This window comes from Thunnus maccoyii, chromosome 24, assembly GCF_910596095.1.
Source record: "Thunnus maccoyii chromosome 24, fThuMac1.1, whole genome shotgun sequence".
Lineage (NCBI taxonomy): Eukaryota > Metazoa > Chordata > Actinopteri > Scombriformes > Scombridae > Thunnus > Thunnus maccoyii.
In genome coordinates, this window is record NC_056556.1 from 18,257,827 (window position 1) to 18,277,445 (window position 19,619).

Consider the following 19,619-nt stretch of genomic DNA (forward strand, 5'->3'; position numbering starts at 1 on the left):
GTTTCAGTAGGAACTGTTAGTTTATATTAGGCCAGCTGGGCAATATGCCACACCCTTGTGCTACCCTGTTGCCATCTCCTCCCACAGATCTCTCATGCACACATTGCAATAGTTACAAGGTTGCATAAACGCCCTTGAACAAAACTCCTAAAATAAGTGATGCAAAGTTGCCATTTCTCTTTTTAGACACAATTTTGTTGATTTGTCTGATCCCATTAAGTGTTATTGTTCTTCTCAATAAGGTTTTATCATTATTATTCATTACTGTTGGGCGTTTAGTGAACGTATGAACCGTAAGCCAAATGTCGTTCAAAACTGTGTCTACTTAAGAATTCCTCGCTTGTCAGGAAAAAATTACAATGTTTTAAAATCTTTACACTTGGTTTAATAATCAGGAGACGCAACTGGTGAATTCGGCTATAACTGATGCCACCAGTTCTATCAAGTAGCACTTTATTTCAACTAAAATGCAACTTTTTTCACTGATCGTTGCCGCCATAGCGACGCTGTTTAGGTCCGGACAGTGTATGAACAAAAAATGAGAATGGGATATGAAAATTGCTATTTTATCAAAATTAGAGCTTAATCAAAACTCGAATATATGCCGAATCGAGCAAGAGATTGTACTAATTTGTATGCAAACTTATATCACGTTTTGCGAGGTTACATTTTTGTTGACAAGCAAGAAAACTATAAACGGCGTCTTTTGTGAATACAGTTCGGCGTCGCCCTAAATAAACGAAACTTTTTTTTTTGTAGCGGTGGAATAATTCAATAAAAAGTTAGCTATTGGTAGGCTTGCGTCGTCTTTATCTCTTTATGACTCTGCTCACAAATAAAGTAACACGCTTAAAGGTTAATTTATCATTCTTTAATACAAACGTAGGCTAAGATAAGAACGTCGACGCCCTCAGAGGCTGTTCTGTTCCTCACTGACAGAGTTGACTCATTGTAACTAGACACTAGACGGGCTTTGCTTTGCAGTCTGGACATAAAGCTGTGTCCACAAATACCTTTTAGCTATACGCGCTAACACGCAGCTAGAAAAGTCTAGCTGCAACACTCAAACTACTTAATTTTTTCCCCCGGCTACAGGAAAGAAAAGTTACAGTCAACATGGAGTCTTGTTTGAGGATTGTTTTACTTCTTTTTCTTGTTAGTGGAACATTAACACAAGAGGGTAAGTGTATAATTATTTATTTTAGTATCAGAAATGAGGTTATATAAATGACGGTTATGTATTTTAGTGGTCTTTCCTTTTAAGGTAATGGCTTCTGGCTAATTTAAGGCTTAAAGTACCCCAAGTTTTGCTAGCAGTGAGGGCATTATTATCCCACCGAGGACATGAGCTCATAAATGTAACGTTTGTATGTTTTGTAACAGCCTCCTAACCGGGAGATAAATGGTTACTAGCTAGTAGTTACCTCATAATGATGTATCTTTTCCCATTTTCCAACTCTCCACAGCCTGAAGAGTATAGAGTTGAGAAGTTTATGAGTGAAAGTTTATTTTAACTACTCTCCTCGAATGTCACTGAAAATGCCTTTAAAAAAAGTCAATAGAAAACTCCTCAAATATTGAATTAGCTAACATATACCTCACGCGCAGGTACATGAATATCCTGACAAGCTCACACCTGGATCAGGTTCTCATGGCTGCTGTGATAGATAGATAGATAGATAGATAGATAGATAGATAGATAAAGAAACAGATGCAGGCTGTGCGGTTCATTGTGTTGGGTTTGTTGTGGTCATATAAACCGAGCAGTGAGGTGAGATTTGCAGGGACTTTTCCTTTTTTGGGTTGCTTTGGAATATTTGCCTGAAATGGAAATAAGTTGTCATGAGTGTAGCTGGTGTACAGCAGTGGAATGTAACTAAATACAAATACAAGTACTCGAGTACTAAGTATTTCTCAAAACACCAAAAGTCCATAACCCAAAGATACTCAGCTTACTGTCGGATAATATTTACATTTGAGAAGCTGGAAGCAGACAATTTTTGTGTTTTTTCTACAGTGAAAGTCAAGGTTGCCTGCAATAATGAGATTTGAATAGGTTGAGATCATGAGGCGAAATGAGATAAGAGGGTGTAGTTCAAGGTATTGGAATTGGGATTCCTTGGAAACTGTTTGGAAAAGGGCAGGCACTTTCAAAAAATACTTGGCAGGTGATTAGATGAACCATCTTATCTAAATCACTGCCAGTAGGATGCTGATTGGTTCGAACCACCGTGGTTTGGCCACAAGCGTATATAACTTGAAGCCTGACAAGCTGCATCACAACGGAAATAACCCATAAACATACACGATGTGGCCTTCGGTGTATTTTTAGTCTGGGTTTTTACTTCCTGGTTTGGACCCCTTAGTTTAATGAAGGGAAACTGTCATGCTCCCACATGCTGCACAGTGATATTTTAGAGTCTGTGTGTGTCCTTTTCCCCATCCAACACCTTATCGCCCATCATCATCATCAGACCTCCCCTGATGGGAGCAAATTCCCGCAGCCAGGTTCCCAACATCTGCTGGAAAGCGTGAAACCAGAAGGGTGGAAGCACATGTAGCAGTGGATTAACGCCCTAGGTGTCTGAATGTCACAGTTAAACAGGCAAAATGTTTGTGTGTCCACATAGTTTTGGCCATATAGTGTAACTTACATGATTGCTGCAGGGAGATTTTGTGAAAATTCAAAAATTGAAGTTATGCAGAAAAAGAATGAAAACACATTAAAGAAGAAAGCAATATAAAATGAAAAATATAGTATACAGAATGTCACATGACATATAAAACAAACTAAAAGACACAAAAAAAGATAAAGTCCAAATACAGATCAGATAAAGTACAAATACAAAGCACAGTTCCACTCTGCAGCTTCCTTTGTCTGTCTCTCCTCTTCCTCTGCTTCCTGTCGCTGACATGCAAATCAGATGGCACGCCGTCTATCTGGGTTAGACAGATGTATTGTAGCTTAGTCTGAGCTGCTGCTGACATTCTGCTAAATTTGACCATTTTCTTAAATATCTTATTAACTTTTCAGCAAGACTTTTCCTTTGTCCTGAAACAGCGTCTGCGTAGTACATCGTAATAACTCTCCACCGAAACCACAAACATGTGGACAAGTCTCACAAAGGAAATGACAGCGACGGCTTGAATACGAATAGCCTGTAGACATCTGTGTTGAATACAGCCCCGTTCCCTTTGCCTCGTTAATATTTGATCAGCATTTTTGTAGTTTTTCTGGAAACAAAAGGATGGAAAGATGGAGCTATCAAACATGTTTACAGCCGTGGCTTTAGTTGAATAGGTTTCTATTGAGGCGACAGCAGCTGTATAATGAGAGTTTCTGACATTAAACATGTGTGTGGAGATGGCTCGCTGGCATAAGTATGGAAGGATTATTAAAAGTTTTTGTCTGGTATTGTTTTAATGGTAGGTTTAATAAGCTTCAGCCTTTTCAGTCCGTAGCTGCAGTGATTTTTTTTTTATACTATGAAAATATATTGTGAAGCTTGTATGAGGATGCTTGTTGTCTGAGTGTCCTGCGTACAGTCTGTCACAGTGTAATGAGCTAAAACACAGTGTAGCGGATTAGCACGTCAGGCTGCGTTTCACAGTATCAGCCAGTCTGCTGTTCTGTTGTGTTTTACAGTCTCCTGGGCAAAAGAGTGTCGACTCGGACTTTTCTGTAGGGGGAACCACTCAGTAGTGACTCATGCTTCAAAGCCGCTCGGTGTGTGTCAGTCAGCGTTGCCGTAGCAACCAGCAAACACACTCCCCTGCAACACCCTCACACTAAACACATGTGTTGCCGCTATGGAGGCAAAATATGGAGTCACAAGCAGCTATTCAGTCACAGTCAACCACCTATGACCAGATATTATGAAATGTGCTATGTTGGGTTTCTTCAGGCTCTAGAGACAATTACACAATCAATAACTGGTAGACAACATTTTTAAAATGAATGAATACAGACTGGGAAAGACTGGAAATAGAAAATATTGCAGGAGGAATGCAAAATAAATGATTTTTTATCAATAAGAGAAGTTTAACTTGAAGTTTTACTGCAACTGTTCCAAATCTCATATCCAAAGTGGAAGAATAGTCCAAGAAAAGTCTGATATTACACCACATATTTCATATATATTTCAATATACAACCAATAAAGACAAACTTGTAGAAAACAGGAAATATACAGTAGCATAGCCTAACATTAAACAATATGCAAGGCCAGGAAATCCAAATATATAATAATAATAATAATGATTAGCAGAAATCCTGTCCCAGAAAACAATATTCATATAGAACCTATAAAAAGACTTGTGTACACTGTTGCACAAGACATGCAGGATCTACTCGATGTGTTGGTGTAAACATAAAAAGTCCAGGGTTAGAACCTTTCCTTCAGTGGAATGGAAATTAGAACAAGATGATACATCTTTCATGACGCTGTCATCGATTTTACACAAACTGCTACAAATGATGAGCCGCTGTTGATTTGTAACGGTGTTCCATGTCTCCCTCATGCAGGATTCGATCTGGCCGACGCTCTCGGTGGCCCAGGTGAGTAACTTTCACTGGATATTTAAAAAAACATTTTTAAACATTGAGCGTATTGATAAACTCAATATAATCAGCTTTTAATGTGAAACAATCGTGCAGGAAGTGCGGGGATCAGATCAGATAACAGGAGCTCAGCGAGGCTTCCTACTAATCAAAATATACTTATTAAAGCAATGAAGGCTTGTTTCTAATATAAGCCTGATCCTCCCTGCAGCTGAGCTACATAAAGGGCCAGTGTTTGAGAATTACAGTACTGTAGACACTTCTTAAGGAGACATTGTTTTTTCTTCCTATAGATCCGACACCTGCGCCCAAAGCCCCAGAGAAGCCTAAAATTGAAGGTTTGTATCTTTTCACATGCAGGATAACATCACACCCACTCATTATAATCCATACAGAGGTTAACAGCAAGACTGTAGGTGTGATTTCAGAAGTCTTGAGTTAAGTCAACTGCATGCATATAGTTACTGCTGCTGTTGTACCGATAGTGAGAGCTGTTACAAATACCATATTTTCTGTCGTGTGAAGCCTGGAGGGCTTGGTATGATTGGTGATAAAATACCTCATTTCAGCACTTGAGATTTTGAAAGTAACGATGTCTGCAGTAAGTTTGAGAGCGTCTGTAAGGAAGCTGTGGTCGACACACTGCACGCCACAGCACATCCATCACACGCACTGTAGTGTAGTAGGAGATACCTGTAGTTTCCTACCTGAAATGTACATTCACAGGGAAAAGTAGTTGTAACAAGGTCTGACGTTGCTAAATATTACACAGACCTAGGTTGTGATTTCCTAATTCCTTTTAATGGAACATCAGTTTGCATAAGACGCTTTGTCTGGACTAATCTGTTTAAAGCTATATTTTGACCATACTGCTCACTCTAAGCTGCTCTTCTAATTAGCTTTGTTAGTTCATGTATTGCTCATAATAAATACAATGAAAAGTACACAAATGTAGAAGGTTTGAGTTCATCCTTGGATTAAAAAAATGCTGAAATAGTTTTTGTGTCATGAGTGTGAGCTGCAGTTTGAGGCCTGGCAGTTAGGCATGTTAGAGAAATGTCACATTCACCTCCCTACAGTATGTAGAATACAGACATTTAGAACAACAGCGATTGTTATAAAGATGATTTGTTGTCCTTGTCTAAATAAATCTTTTTTTTTTAATAAACCAGAGCCTGTAAAACCCAAGAAACCGTCTGGAGATGACTTCGGGCTTGATCTGGAGGATGCTCTGAAACCAGGTAAATCTGTTAAAAACTAGAAAGTTCTAACTTAGCATCTGACCAGCATGGGTGTTTAATGGCTGATGCTTTGATGCTTTTAAAATGTTAGCTGTAACACTAGCATGTACTAGTGTTATTAAACTACGGTTACTTCCAGTGTTATTGTAAAAAAAAAAAAAAAAAAAGCTCATCCACTGTCAGAGTAGGCTAAAGTTAAACTGTCCTGCTGTCCTATTAGATGTGGGGAAGTTGAACCTAACTTGTTCAATTAGTCCTCATCTCTTGTAACGTTAATAATACTGTTAAAGCATAGATCTGACGCCTGTCTCTCATTCCATGTCTCCTACACGGATCATTAGCTGGTGAGACTTTTTAGTCAGGATGTGAGTTCTAAACAACTCCTGTTATCTGATGTGTCTTCTAACACAGTATCATGTGTGTAGCCATCAAAATTCTTTTACAGATTTAAATGAAATTTGTATCAAAGAGACACTCATGGAGCTAGCGTTAGCTTAGCGTTAGCTCACTACAGCTGAAAAAATCAGCCAGAAACAGTTGTCATTTCAGCTGTTTGCCTACTTATGTCTAAAAATAAAAGACCCATTGTTTTATCTATTTATTTATTATATACAGTATGATAGTATAATATAAAAGGGTAATATTATAACGGTAAAATATTAATGGACAACAAATAGTGCGGTCCAGTCCTGCAAACAAAACTGACTAGACTGTATGACTCCCTACAGTACATAGAAAACAGGCATTTAGAACAACAGTCATTGTTATAAAGATGATTTGTTGTCCTTGTCTAAATACATATTTTTTGACAGATAAACCAGAGCCTGAAAAACCCAAGAAACCCACCTCTGGAGGTGGAGGAGGGGACTTTGACCTTGATCTGGAGGATGCTCTGAAGCCAGGTGAATCTGTTGTTATAGATGATGTTGGGGAGTTTCACTGATATGAAACAAAAAATAGTTCTGACTTAGGGTCATGTTCATGGACAACAAATAGTGTGGTCTGACTGACAGACTGTATCCTGCCCATCATATCGAAAGTGGATGAGACTGATTGTCAAGTATGCAGTTATAGATAAAACCAGTATATTCTCTGTATTATCTTGGTCATTCCTGATTTTTGGCTTCCAGCTTTGCTTTTGGCTCATTATCAGTTTAAAATGATTCAGTCTGCTATTATAACCTGCTACGTGCAAAAAACACCAGACTTTTATGCTGCACACCATAAATCATCTGCTTTCCTGTGTGAGTGCAGTTTGAGGTTTGGCAGTGAGGAATCAGACATGATGCTTCTGTGTTTTGGCACCTTAGACAAATCTCATACTGTACATTCAACAGCATGTAGAATACAGGCATTTAGAACAACTGTGGTTCTTATAAAGATTTTTTGTTGTCCTTGTCTAAATACATATTTTTTGACAGATAAACCAGAGCCTGCAAAACCCAAGAAACCCACCTCTGGAGGTGGAGGAGGGGACTTTGACCTTGATCTGGAGGATGCTCTGAAGCCAGGTGAATCTGTTGTTATAGATGATGTTGGGAAGTTTCTCTGACTCAGCCTCCAGATTTTCTTTTGGTTCATTATCACTTTAAAATGATTCAGTCTGATAGTATAACCCGCTACATGTAAACACTAGACTTCTATGCTACACCGTAATTGATCTGCTTTCCTTAATTATTTATGCTCATCAAGTCTTTGTACCCACAGATCCCATAACCACACGTCCTCCTGACAAACCTGTTAAACCAAACGCTGGAGGAGGTGAGTCTACTAATGCTTCAACTCATTTATTAATTTCACCACAGCCGCAGATGTGTGGAAAAACTATGTATAGCAACTAAAGCAGTTCTTGTTCAGAAGATGTATAACTGAGAAAGTGGTTGTGATGTGCTATAACATTTCCCGATGTGTTGAAAAACGTAACGTACAGTTGTGAATAGCATGTAAGTGGAATGACTCATTGTGTCATTTTTTTAAAGGCGGTGGATCGTTCGACGACTCTGACTTGTTTGATGTTAGTGGCGGGGACTACAAGCCCGACGGAGGCCGCCACAAGCCTGACGGAGGTAAGACATCCCCCTAAACATTTTTCAGTTTTGATTTAGGTTTTGATCCCACTGCTGCTGCTCTTTTTGTCCTTGTGCTTGCTGTTCCAGCTGATTGATCAAATGTCACCTAAATACATATACATACATGTGTTGACACTGCAGGCCGTCATGGTTAAATATACACAGCACCTACACATCCCTAACAACTGAGATTGAGGAGAATTTTGGTGATGTGTAATAAAATCAGGGATTTATTTCTGGTTTGCTGCTGATATGTTAGTCTAAGCTGTGGAACCTGTTTATTACAACACTTTGGTTGTAATTTGACTTCACTTCAGTAGCTCAGTTTTCCTTGTTTCGCCCTCTTTTCTTTGTTGTATCTTGTTGTCCTTCACTACCACTGACTCAGCCGAGATGAGTGTCTCAAGAGAATGGCTCAACGTTTATTTAATGTCATGGTAACGCTTACAAATTCTGACCTGTATTAGTATTATCTATTAGCAAAGTCATTTGTGTCATTTGTATGTTGTTATGGTTTGTTATGAATTCTTAATCGTTATATAACATGGAATAATCAATAGGCTTTGTTTTCGCTGATCATATTCTTTCAAAAATGTCAAAGTTATACCTCCAAACCATGAAATAAACTTTTTGCATTGTTCCGCATTTAAAAGAATCATACGAGGACGCAGAAAGCGGCCGCTGTTTTGGAATATTTGTCTTTGTGTAGTGTGAGTATGGAAGGAATTAGCTGTTCTTCTTCCAGAGGAAGGAAAAGGAATAAAAAAGCCACAAGCTCTCCAGTGTAATTAGAGCCACATGGTTGGTTTTCAGATGGGATTGTGCGTGATCGTGTACAAGAAGCAGCAGTGTGGATATGAGCTGCACTAACCTGTTATTGACTACAGCTTACAGTACTCTGCTGGGATTTTACTCATGCTGAAGGAAAAGCAGCTTACTCAGGAGAGAGGAAGCACACTGATACTGATCTGATATATTTCGATTTACTTCTACAGTACTTTCTACTGGATGGAAAGACATTAAAAAAAAAAAAACTAAACTAAAAGGTCTAATATGACTTTTTTTTTTTCTTTTCAGGCTCCGGCCATGATACTCAGAGTAAGTGTTTTTTATCCTTCTTTATGTCATGTGTATTAGTTTTAGTAAATATACAAGAGCATTGCAGAAAGGTTATTCTGACAGTAAACCCAGAATAATGCTGGTCATGAGTTACGAGACTGTACTGGGACAGTTAATCTCACCAAACCATAGACGCAGCCCTCTTCCTCTTATATTTCACTTTGATGAGGACGAGCAAACGAGGCCACATTGTTTTTGCCACGTTTTAATTATAGCTCCATGTGTGAAGTTCTTCTGACACACATACACATACAGTGTGTGAAATGTATCACAATGGGGGCATCCAGTCGTGCAGTATTCACAACACAGACCAGACCTACAAAATAAGAGCCGAAGCAACTTTTCCAAAATGATTCACCATATAAACTTTATTGTAGTCTAACTGTAGATGAGTCATGTTTTAAAATATATTTATTGATTTTAAGAACTGTTTTTTTAGGTTTTGCATAATGGATCGGTGGCCTGGCTGTTGGTAGAACTGCATTTCTAATTATAAGTGATATGACAACTGTTGCCAGCAAATTTACAAAGCTTAGCTGTGGTGCTGGCATACATGCAAACAGATAACAGTGTAGCTACTACTCTGGCTGTGCAGCACTTCCCACAGCTGGAACATAAACTGGCAGGAACTACTTGAATGTGTAACAGACACACAGTGGATGCCCCTCTGAAATGCTGCAAACTGCGTTAAAATGATGTAAATAGGATGATTACAAAAATATTTTTCAAGGATTTTTGAAGGATGAAGGATTTCATGCAGTTAACAGTACAGATAAACCCAGAATATTTAGTGAATAGTTCAGATTGTCTTCAGGTCTTTGATGCTTTACTTGTCTTACAGAAATAACTAAGAGAAATACTGAAGCCCTAGACAGTTATGGAAATAAAATATAATAAAATATATATGTAGATTAATTCTGTTCTTTGTTCCTCACAGGCGATGCTGACCAGCCTCAAGGTAAATCCATCTCTGATTGTGTTCTCTCCTCTTCCAGATGTGTGTCCTGTCTTTGTCTCTGTACTCTGTACTGTCGGTGTCACTCTGGGCATCATTATGTCTCTGTGCGGAATCAATCTTTTCTTAACTTCTTGTTGGGAATGTCCTTGGGAGTTTCCTGACTTAGAGGAAGTTCTGTTTCCTGCTTGTGTGTGTTTGTTGGTCCAACAGTTGTTGTGTTGGTATTTTATTCATTCCACCTGCCACAGATACTGATGTGTCGTTACGCTTGTGGCTTTGAAAGCACCAAAGGATCATTACTATGATGTATTTGTCAGAATATTCGTATCTTGAGATTAGAGCTGTCAGCTGAGTCTTTAAGACTTAAGACATTTGATCAGTTGCATTTTAAAAAGGAGTCTCTGAGGACTGATCTGGCAGTTAGTCTGACTTTCATACTGGTATGATCTTCATATTGGTACCCCTGGTCTGCTCTCTTTGGCTAAAACGCTGCTTCGATTGTGTGTCGTTGCAGATCCAGACCTTCTGTGGGGCCAAATCCTGGAGATGCTAAATGCTAACATGCCAGAGGAATTCTTTATTTGGATGTCCAACTTAAGGCAGATGTTAGAACCTCTGATAGAGAGGGCCATGGATCTGCTGCAAGCTATACCATGAGCCTCAGTGTGCCACAGGAAGCCATCAGTCCATGTACTGTATGTTCTGATTGGCTGTCAGGTCTTAGGTTACACCCTGACCTTTCCTTTACAAATAATGGTTCAATGTCTGACGGACTTGACAAAAAATAACATAGCAGGGTGTTTGGAAAGTCAGGCATCAGAGAGGAAGCACGTTTTCCCAGATGATCAGATGGTGATCAGTGGTTTTTATTTTTCTTGCAGTTTTATAAAGTTATATTGATGGGTTTGGTTGCAGCAGTGACATTTTGGATCCTGTTTTCCCCTGTGTGCATATTTCAACTTGAGCTCTGGCCTTCAACCACAATTACAGAGTGTGGACAAAATAACAAAAACACTTCACATCATAAAAAAACTTGAGTAAATAGTTATTTGTAGGATTGGATTCTTAACCGGCAATGATTGCAGTTTTGCTTCCAAGCTAAACTAAGCTCGTCTTCGCTGTGAAGCTGCTGACTAATATATACATTAATAATATGATTAATATCTGGTGCCAATGTTCAATGTTGTAACCACACATTGCTCCCTGACCTTTACCAAACCATAGTTGTCATGCACAGATACTTTCACAGTGTTAAAACACGTTTCTGTTATTTTGTCCAACACCTTTATGAGTGCAAAAATGACAACTAGGTGGAGACTTTGATCTATTTTCTTTTGAACCACCATCCAAAACTCTTTACCCATGCTCCCATTCATTAGATCAGTTTACAGCAGCTGGCTCATGCGTAACACTCCCCTTGGTCCTTGAACCTCTTACTGTCTCAGCTCTTATCAGCTGCATTGTTTTGAGCTGCATAGTAAAAGTGTATGAAAGCAGCATTGACTCCCTGTGACTTACCAGACACCCTGAGTTTGGGTGTGTACATACATTCCTTTACCCTTGCACTCTCCACCCACCATCTCCTGTGTATGAAGTGCCAAGATTCATGACGTGTGTTAGTTTACAGCATAATGTTACAGTAGAGCATGTGCCTTTCTTTTGAAAATACAGTATGTAGGTTGGGTACTTTTCTGAAAATATGAGTTGTTGTTCATGTTGGATGCTTGTAGATGATTATTTACCACTAAATAAGCTTATGACAGGAAATGACTTGATAAGTTACTGAATAGACTGCTCTGACTCTTTGTCGCCGGTAATAAAAGAGATCTCAGGACTCGTACTTTCAATCTTGATCTTGCTTTTTTTTTTTTTTGCATTTGAAAAAAAACATGCATCTGTGTGAAGCAGTCCGTGTTCCCGAGTATTTTCTGCCGTCAGCACCTCGTGTCGGGACACGCCTGATTTCAGCCTGAGAACACTCCCGTCAGTCCAACCACCTGGGATCCTCCAAAGCAGCAGTCTGAGCACATTCTTATCATAGCCAGAATTCAAAGCACTCTGCTGACACATCCAACATGCTGAGGTGCAAACCTACAAGAAGATTTTTCTTCTCATGCTGAAACATCTCATTGTCTCCGATAAACTTCACATCTAGATATTTGATCAGATGATGATTTTCTTCCCTTTGGCAGTTTCTAGCTTATGAACTGTTCTTTGTGTACTAGTTAGTAACTGGCAGCATATTTATTTTTGGTGGGGTTTTATGTATTTTAGATTCTCTTAAAGGATAAATCATTCCTCCTCTCCATATTGGCCATGACGAGATCGCTTGACTACATCATGAGTCATGTTGGGCCGGAGTTGTATTCAAAAATACATCCTGAAGTTCAGCAATGGGAATTCAGCAATGTGAGTCCTCTCCCTGCTGGCAGTCATGTGTCAGTCCTTTCCTGTTGCTTTTTCCTGACAACAAACCTACATGTAACTACCAGGACTTCTCCCTGCACTGCTGCTCAGCAAGGAAACACTGTCTGTGGTGACACAGTTGGTACTCAGGAGATACACTTTTAATTTATGCTTTAATGATGAGGTACAATTAGTAGAGCTACAACAATATATTGTTTATGTTAATGTTAAATGACTATTTCCCAGTATTTTTTTTGTAAAAACCACTTAAAATTGAGTCCATGAAAATTACTGCTCATTTTGTACCTTAAGGGAGCCGTACTTTTCAATTAAGGTCTAAAATTAACTTCATAATTGAAAAGTTAAAGGTATACAATGCAGGATTTTCCTAAAAAAAACAATGTATAGACTCATACAAAAATAATCCCTCTGGATTTATGACCCTCTAGAAGTGTGTGGCGGTGTATGTATCTACAGAGACTCTGCCCTCTGCCCGTATTTTCTTATTTTCTTATTATTGTGCTGTGTTCAGGACCCCTCTGGGTGTCAACCTTTGGGCAGTGGGTGTGTCGCCCCCAACCAATAACAATGCACAGGGTGTGAGATATTTGCACTTTAGAACATAACCACCATGAATCAGTCAGAAAATAACATTTTATTTATCTGATTCACGGTTTTGTTTTCGCCAGTGTCACTCGCTCCACTCACTCACTAGCTCGCTCAACCACCACTGCTCTCTCTCTCACGTGCTCGCTCTGGTATCAGGCAGGGGAGGAGGGGCCAACTTTGAATGCTGTGTGTTTACAAACACCAACCAACAAATCTTGTATAGTATACCTTAAAGAAAAGAAAGAATAGGTTCACATTTTTTCAAGTCTATATTAAAAAAGTACTCAAATACCCTTATGAACATTGTTCCTGCTGTCCATTCTGGCCACCAAAACCTTTCGAAAGAGATTTCAGTACAAATGATGGGGGACAAAATACACAGTTACGGTAAAACAATAGCACTTTGTAAGATAGAGTACGTGTTTAAAATGAATGAAAGCCGAATTTGAGGTGTAACTACCTGAATACTGTTTGGAATATAAATCCCTTAAAATGTCATAAAAGAAATAGTTTGACAGTCTGTTTTTGTATGTATTACAAAAAAGAAATACAACATGTTAATCAGTGACATTTAAAAGGTATAATAGAGTGTTTTTTTTTTTGTAGAATTTTTGACAGAGCCAAGCCAGCTGTTTCCCCCTGCTTCCAGTACTTATGCTAAGCTAAGCTAAGCTAACCTGACACCAGCTCTGTACTTAACACACAGACATGAGACTGACATCAATCTGAAAGTACTTCCCAAAACTCTTCCTTTAACGTAAACCAAAATCCTAATAATTCCAAATGATTTCTTGAAATAAAACATCAAATATCTGACTTAAATGATCTTCAGCTGACAGTGACAGACACAAAGTGACTGTTTAAAAGGCTGTATGGACAGAAGAGACCATAACTCTCTGAACAGTTTGAACTTAAGAGGTGTGAGGCAAATGTTTCTCATTCTCTGTCCGTGTGAATAAAGGGTGCTTTGATCTCATGATTCAAATGGCTCAGATACTTCAGGTGTCCCACATTTACGTGGGAAAGAAGAGTTCTGTCCACGTGCTTGGCATTTTCCAGCAGTAAGTCATGCTGTACGCTGGCATCCTGTTTCAGTTTTTCTGAATGCTCAGGCAACGCCCTATTTTTGTATATACTGTACCATCACAAGACACACCTCTCCCTCATGACTCACCGTGGTTTTGAAGTTGTGCCAGTCAACAAACAGAACAGCCAGGCTAATCATGCACGTTATTGTACTTTTGTGTGCTCCCCCTATGTGCTGAGCCACACCCTGCCCTGGAGCTGGGGGGTGTTGGCGCTCAGTTTTTAATCCATCTTTATGGAGCTATTCTCTGCTTTGTTCACTCAGTCTTTAAGCTTAGTACTACCACTACTGTTCTGTTTTGACTGAAGCTGAGGATACTTTGTCTTTTTGTTGATTATACATGTCAGCTTCAGCTTTTTCTTGCAATACAAGTAGATTTTGGCATCATTAGAATCTGTTGACCGCCACCCTGTGGAATACTGAGGTGATGACAGTTCACAGTTTGTGGCCTATCAAATCAGTCAGATCCATTTTAGAAGTAAAAAAAAGTTCTTCAGTGAGATAAATGTAAGAAGTTAGAAATGATTATCAAGTGACTAACTCTTACTTACAGCAATAAATGATCAAAGCTCAGAGCAGGAATAGCCAATCAGAAACAAGAATTCATCCCAGTGCTTCATTTATGAATATCCTCTAGTATATTCTTGCTGTTGGTTTGTGCTGTTATTATTTCCACCGTACAGTGATGTTTTATGAGTAGTTTCAATCGTTTCATTTTTAAGTGATTTGATCTCCATATATGTGTTAAAACATTTCTTTCCATAGAAGATGCTCACCACCACTGGGTTTATACATTTTAAATCCTCTATATGTCCAGTTCTGCCTCTATACCACATTACTTAAGACATCTTTGAATTTTGCTGCAGAACAGCGCACCTGGAGGGTAGAGCTGAAATAAGAGAGATAATAATTCATGTCATGTCATGTCATTGTTACAAAATCTGCAGACTGGAGACTGTTCAAAACCCTGTATATGTACAAGCAGCAATTTTTTCGTGGAGAAAATTCTGTGCAGCAATTTGAATTGAAATGCTTGCATATGGAAATCTGTCGTTGTTCCATGTAACATGTTATAGACTGAAATCTATGGTAGAGGTATGTTGAAAATGCCTTTCCAACAGACCTTTATTCTTTGGAAAAAATAAGATCTTTACTACAGTATATGAAAGCTCAGCCTGCTGTAACGTGTATTTTTTCTCCTCTGGTTTTGTCCTGTAGGAGCTGGATCTGGACAGATCGCAGGGATTGCCAGCGCCATCGGAGTAGCTCTTTTGGGAGCAGCTTCCAGTTACTTTGCTTACCAGAAGAAAAAACTCTGCTTCAAGCTGCAGGGAGGTCAGTGTGCTTCACTGCATATATCACAACATGATTTCTGTTTGTGAAAAATATACTAATAGACTGTCACAGAAAACAGGAGGTACAGTACTGTCATCATAACAGTTGTTGTCAAAGGGTTAAATGATGAAAATGTTCCATCTTCAGGTGCAGACCCAGAGAGTGGAAAAGGCCAGCATGGTACTCAGTCTGAACCTCAAGGTAGGTTTCTTCTTTTTTTAAACAACAAATTAAAGGCCATTTTACTGTGAAAAAGTGATGTCACTTGCATTGCTAAGGTACATTAACACCTGTTATGTGACAAGAGTGTAGACAGAGTGATACAAGAGTCAGAGATCCGGTTACATTGATACACAACCACAGATACGACCAAAATTCAGAAAAAATACTGTTAGATAAAAACTTCTGATGAAGTATAAATATCATCTTCATCATTTATGCTCGTCAAATGTAATTTTTGAATGAGACATAGAAGATGCAGCTCTCAAAAACAGACTCTTGACAAACCACATGAAGGTGAGATTTACACTTCATGGAGAGTGTTTTCAGACAATAGTTTTACTTTTACATGGGAAAAGACTTTAAGGATGTGGGCCGAGTGTTTGGATTGGTTAATGTACTGTTGGTTAACTTCCTCAGCTCCACTGAGCTATTTTATGGGAACCATTTGGAGGCTACTTCCAACTGGCCTCTGTATTTGAAGCAAAAATTGAGTAAATCATTGATTTATTTTAGTCACATTATTATTATAAAAAAAGATCAAGCACTAATACTAATTGTCTGAATCAAATCAGCTTTGAATCAAAGTGTATCAACTTGTTACAAATTTATCTGATTCATTTTTGTATCACATTGTGGACTGTGCATCTAGATATGTATCAGATGACAGCCCTAACATACAGTATGTTATTAGCATTGTTCATGTTGTTAACAGATGAATAACCAAACTAAATCCAGACCTGTGTGTAGTCTGACATCTAGTGGTGAACAGCAGGTAGTGAACTCATCATCATGCTGTGGACCTGCTCTGGGTTTGGGGTTCTGTTACTCTGTAATCCACTCACTCATTGCATTCATGTTCTGTTCTTTTCAAATTCAGTTCTCAGCAACCTGCTCAGGACGTCCTAGACAACTCTGCACTCGCACAACACAAGTCAGAACTCAACTTTATCCGACTTTCAGTAAACTGTCATGTGTCGTCTTTGGTCGTAAGAATGAGACTCTCTGAGTCTCTCGTTGATGAAGCTGCAGCCTGATGAGTGTAAAAAATGGATACAACTAAAACTTAACTTGAAAACTGTAAAATAAAAATCGGCCCTGTTTGGTTTATTTTTACGTTCACATTTAAAAAAACTACAATTAGTTATCAGAACAACTGAGTAATGATTTAAACAGATACTACTGTACACATGAACACTTTGTATAGTTTTTTTGTCTTTTAAACCTGACTCTACCACTATAGTAACTACATATAAGTGTTTACATAGTTGCTATATGGGTGGGGTGTTTGTTACAGAATAGACTCCTTCCTGCCATCCTCTAACCTATAACTTCAGATTGTGACTGTGGCAGACCTCACCCAGCTGGCGTCTAAGAAGGATCGAACAAACCTTGTGTATTTTCATGTGTACATCCTCAAAATGGATGTACAGTATTTTCCTAAGCACCTTATATTTTAAAGGATTGGCTCACCCAAACCACAACAGAGAAAAAAACAGGGGTTGTGTTTTACTTTACCAAGTTTTTAGATATATGTGTCCACGATGATCCCACTGTTTTTTTTGCAACATTGGTGAACTGACCCTTTAATGCACACCTCAGAGTCTCCCTAAACCATAGATTGTAAATTCTCAAATAACAGCTAGAGGCGTGTCCAGCACGGATAAATAAAGGCTGGTAAAAACAATGAGTAGGGGGAGGAACTTTACTTTACTGTAAGTATATTGAATTCAGTGTTATATACATTTCTACAGCACTAATTCCATCAGTCCTGTGATACTCACTGCTACTCTCACTTTCTCTTTTATCACAAATACTGTTTTCATTCACTGTTTACCTCCGGTCGGTTCCACTTTGCCATTTTTTTGAGCACTGTTAAGTTGCAGTCAATAGGACAGAAAATCTTGCGGGTAGGTGCATCAGATCATAAACTGTGACTGTGAAAGGACCAAAAAATACAAATTTAAAAAAGTAAAGACATTCCAGTCCTCAGACCATCATCAACAATTCCTGATGAAGGTATGAGGACCGTGATGAAGTGAGTACAAGTGATCAACAATATGGAGTATTTTTGGTTCTTTCTAAGTTACAGTCAGTAAAATCAACACTTCCTGTCGGTTTCAAACTAAAAACCCATTAGGAACAGCATGGGTTATGCCTTTTGAGCAGCTGTAAGGCTTTTAATGTGAAATAGAAGTGAGTTTCATTGATGGTAGCTCAACAGTGATCGAAAGAACGACAAAGTAGAAGTGATTGGAACTGAGTAAGGGCAGTATTTCTAAAAAGTTTTTAGCAGAGTGCTGAGTATGACATGACTGATGCACTGATGGCATTAGGGCTGAGGAAATAATAATGAACTTTCGTGCTTAGTGCTGAGTTTGCATCAGCAGTAATGGCTCTGTGACAAATACAGCTCTTGTCCACTATTTGAGAATTTACAATAATCCATTCTACAGCCTAATTCAATGATGTTTCAAGTTGTTGTATTGATCTAATCATCATGTAAGTGGATTTCAGTCCAGCAGAAGGAGCTTCTCATGTAGAATGCTGATTGTGATGTCAGCAGATGGAGATTATGGAGCATAAACATATTACATGTATTTAATAAATGTACACAAGTCAGTGAGATTTATTTGACATATGTAAGTGACATTGCTTAGGATCTTTTGTGTCACATATGTAAATGTAACATACAGTAGATGGTATAACCCTTAGATTTTTGTTTGTTGTGTTGGGGAATGCTCCAAAATTTGTGCACTGCAAAATACATTTCTGTCTGTAATTTAACTCCTTAAATTCTTATTCTCTTATAAGCTGCACTAACACATATTTTCATAATAACAGTGGATCAAATGACTGTGTAATGTGAAAAGAGAATTACCACCACCTCTGCAGTTCTGCTTCTAGCTCATTGTTTTGGTTTTCTGGCCCACTCACTCTTCTTTTTAAAGTCAGACAAAGACGGCGACAACTAGCAGCTAAAGGTCAGATGTTATGTTTTTAGGTTGTTCTGCTGCCCCCAAGTGGCCAGAAACTCAACTAACGCAACTTTAAAACTCAAACAAGCAATAATTCTTCAAACAAGTTCAAATATTATCTCACTTTTTTTTAAAGAATATAGGATTTTTAGGAATCAGTCAGACAGAAATTACCTGATTTGATGGAGATTTCTGCAGTTTTGTGTATTTCTTTTTACTTATATTGCTGCTTTGTTGCTCTTTTTGCTTGCCGTAGCAGAGCAGCAGCGTTGACACACGTGCAGCACTCTGAGGCGGTGCAAATGCTGCATTTTTCCACAATTATAATCATGAATCAACATTTCTAGTTCCATTACAGTTCTCTGCACTATGTTGAATTTGGTCTCCGTTCCCTCTGAAATACTCGTGTAATCAGTTTATTAGAGACACACATGAGCACATAAAAAACTATAACATCAGAACAATTACATTATGAGGTTATGATTGGAGAATTGTCGTTACGATGCTAAAATATTGAAATGAGCTGCACCCAGTGAGCTGTAAATACTTGAGAATAATGTGTATAGACACTGCTGACTCGCTTCAGGCTTGATGCTGCCTTGTGCATCGAGCTTTTCAGTATCAATCATGATCTCAAAGTGAGTTTTGAGAGATTTTTGTATTCAAACTTGTCTGAGTGTAAGAAACATAGAATATCCAGGTATATTACATATGATGATTAGATGAATGTTATTTTAGTGAGTTGATTTTAAGTGTGTGTACATGTTTTCAATAAAGTGGTGTTGTACAGTTTATTGTTGTTTTGTCCTTTTGTTAATTACTAATGTTTAGACTTGACTCTGGGATCAGTAATCAAAAATGATCTAAACTCAAGGTCCACTTGCTAGATATTCTGGATCTTTCAACCACATCTCACCATGTTCATCACCTAATGAACTGACTATCCTCATGTCATAACAAGGGTTCGAACATATAAACTAGCATGTGATTTTTCTGACTAATATTAGAATTTAAAGTCTTGACTGTAAATGAAACTCC

General features: G+C 38.4%; 1 protein-coding gene across 3 annotated transcripts; it reads left to right on the forward strand.

Annotated features, from left to right (window-relative positions):
* The first annotated feature begins 420 nt into the window (after positions 1-420).
* Positions 421-19,373, forward strand: cd99 (CD99 molecule). Of its 3 annotated transcripts, XM_042405118.1 has the most exons (13): positions 457-1,180; positions 4,525-4,557; positions 4,854-4,898; positions 5,733-5,801; positions 6,614-6,703; positions 7,223-7,312; positions 7,509-7,562; positions 7,781-7,867; positions 8,948-8,968; positions 9,927-9,947; positions 15,268-15,384; positions 15,532-15,585; positions 16,484-19,373. In XM_042405118.1, exons 1-13 carry the CDS (start codon positions 1,117-1,119, stop codon positions 16,510-16,512), a joined length of 774 nt encoding a protein of 257 aa, XP_042261052.1. In that variant the 5' UTR covers positions 457-1,116; the 3' UTR covers positions 16,513-19,373. The 3 variants fall into 3 exon arrangements, with proteins under 3 accessions (XP_042261053.1, XP_042261054.1, XP_042261052.1); XM_042405120.1 differs by lacking the exon at positions 6,614-6,703 and having other exon boundaries at positions 435-1,180; XM_042405119.1 differs by lacking the exons at positions 15,268-15,384; positions 15,532-15,585; positions 16,484-19,373 and adding an exon at positions 10,462-12,712 and having other exon boundaries at positions 421-1,180.
* Positions 19,374-19,619: the final 246 nt, after the last annotated feature.

Bases quoted from the DNA above. Each gene is read 5' to 3' on its own strand.
- cd99 (XM_042405118.1), top strand. From the start codon at position 1,117: ATGGAGTCTTGTTTGAGGATTGTTTTACTTCTTTTTCTTGTTAGTGGA. The intron at 6,704-7,222 runs GTGAATCTGTTG...ATTTTTTGACAG, and splicing joins GGAGGATGCTCTGAAGCCAG to ATAAACCAGAGCCTGCAAAA. The intron at 7,868-8,947 runs GTAAGACATCCC...TTTTCTTTTCAG, and splicing joins CCGCCACAAGCCTGACGGAG to GCTCCGGCCATGATACTCAG.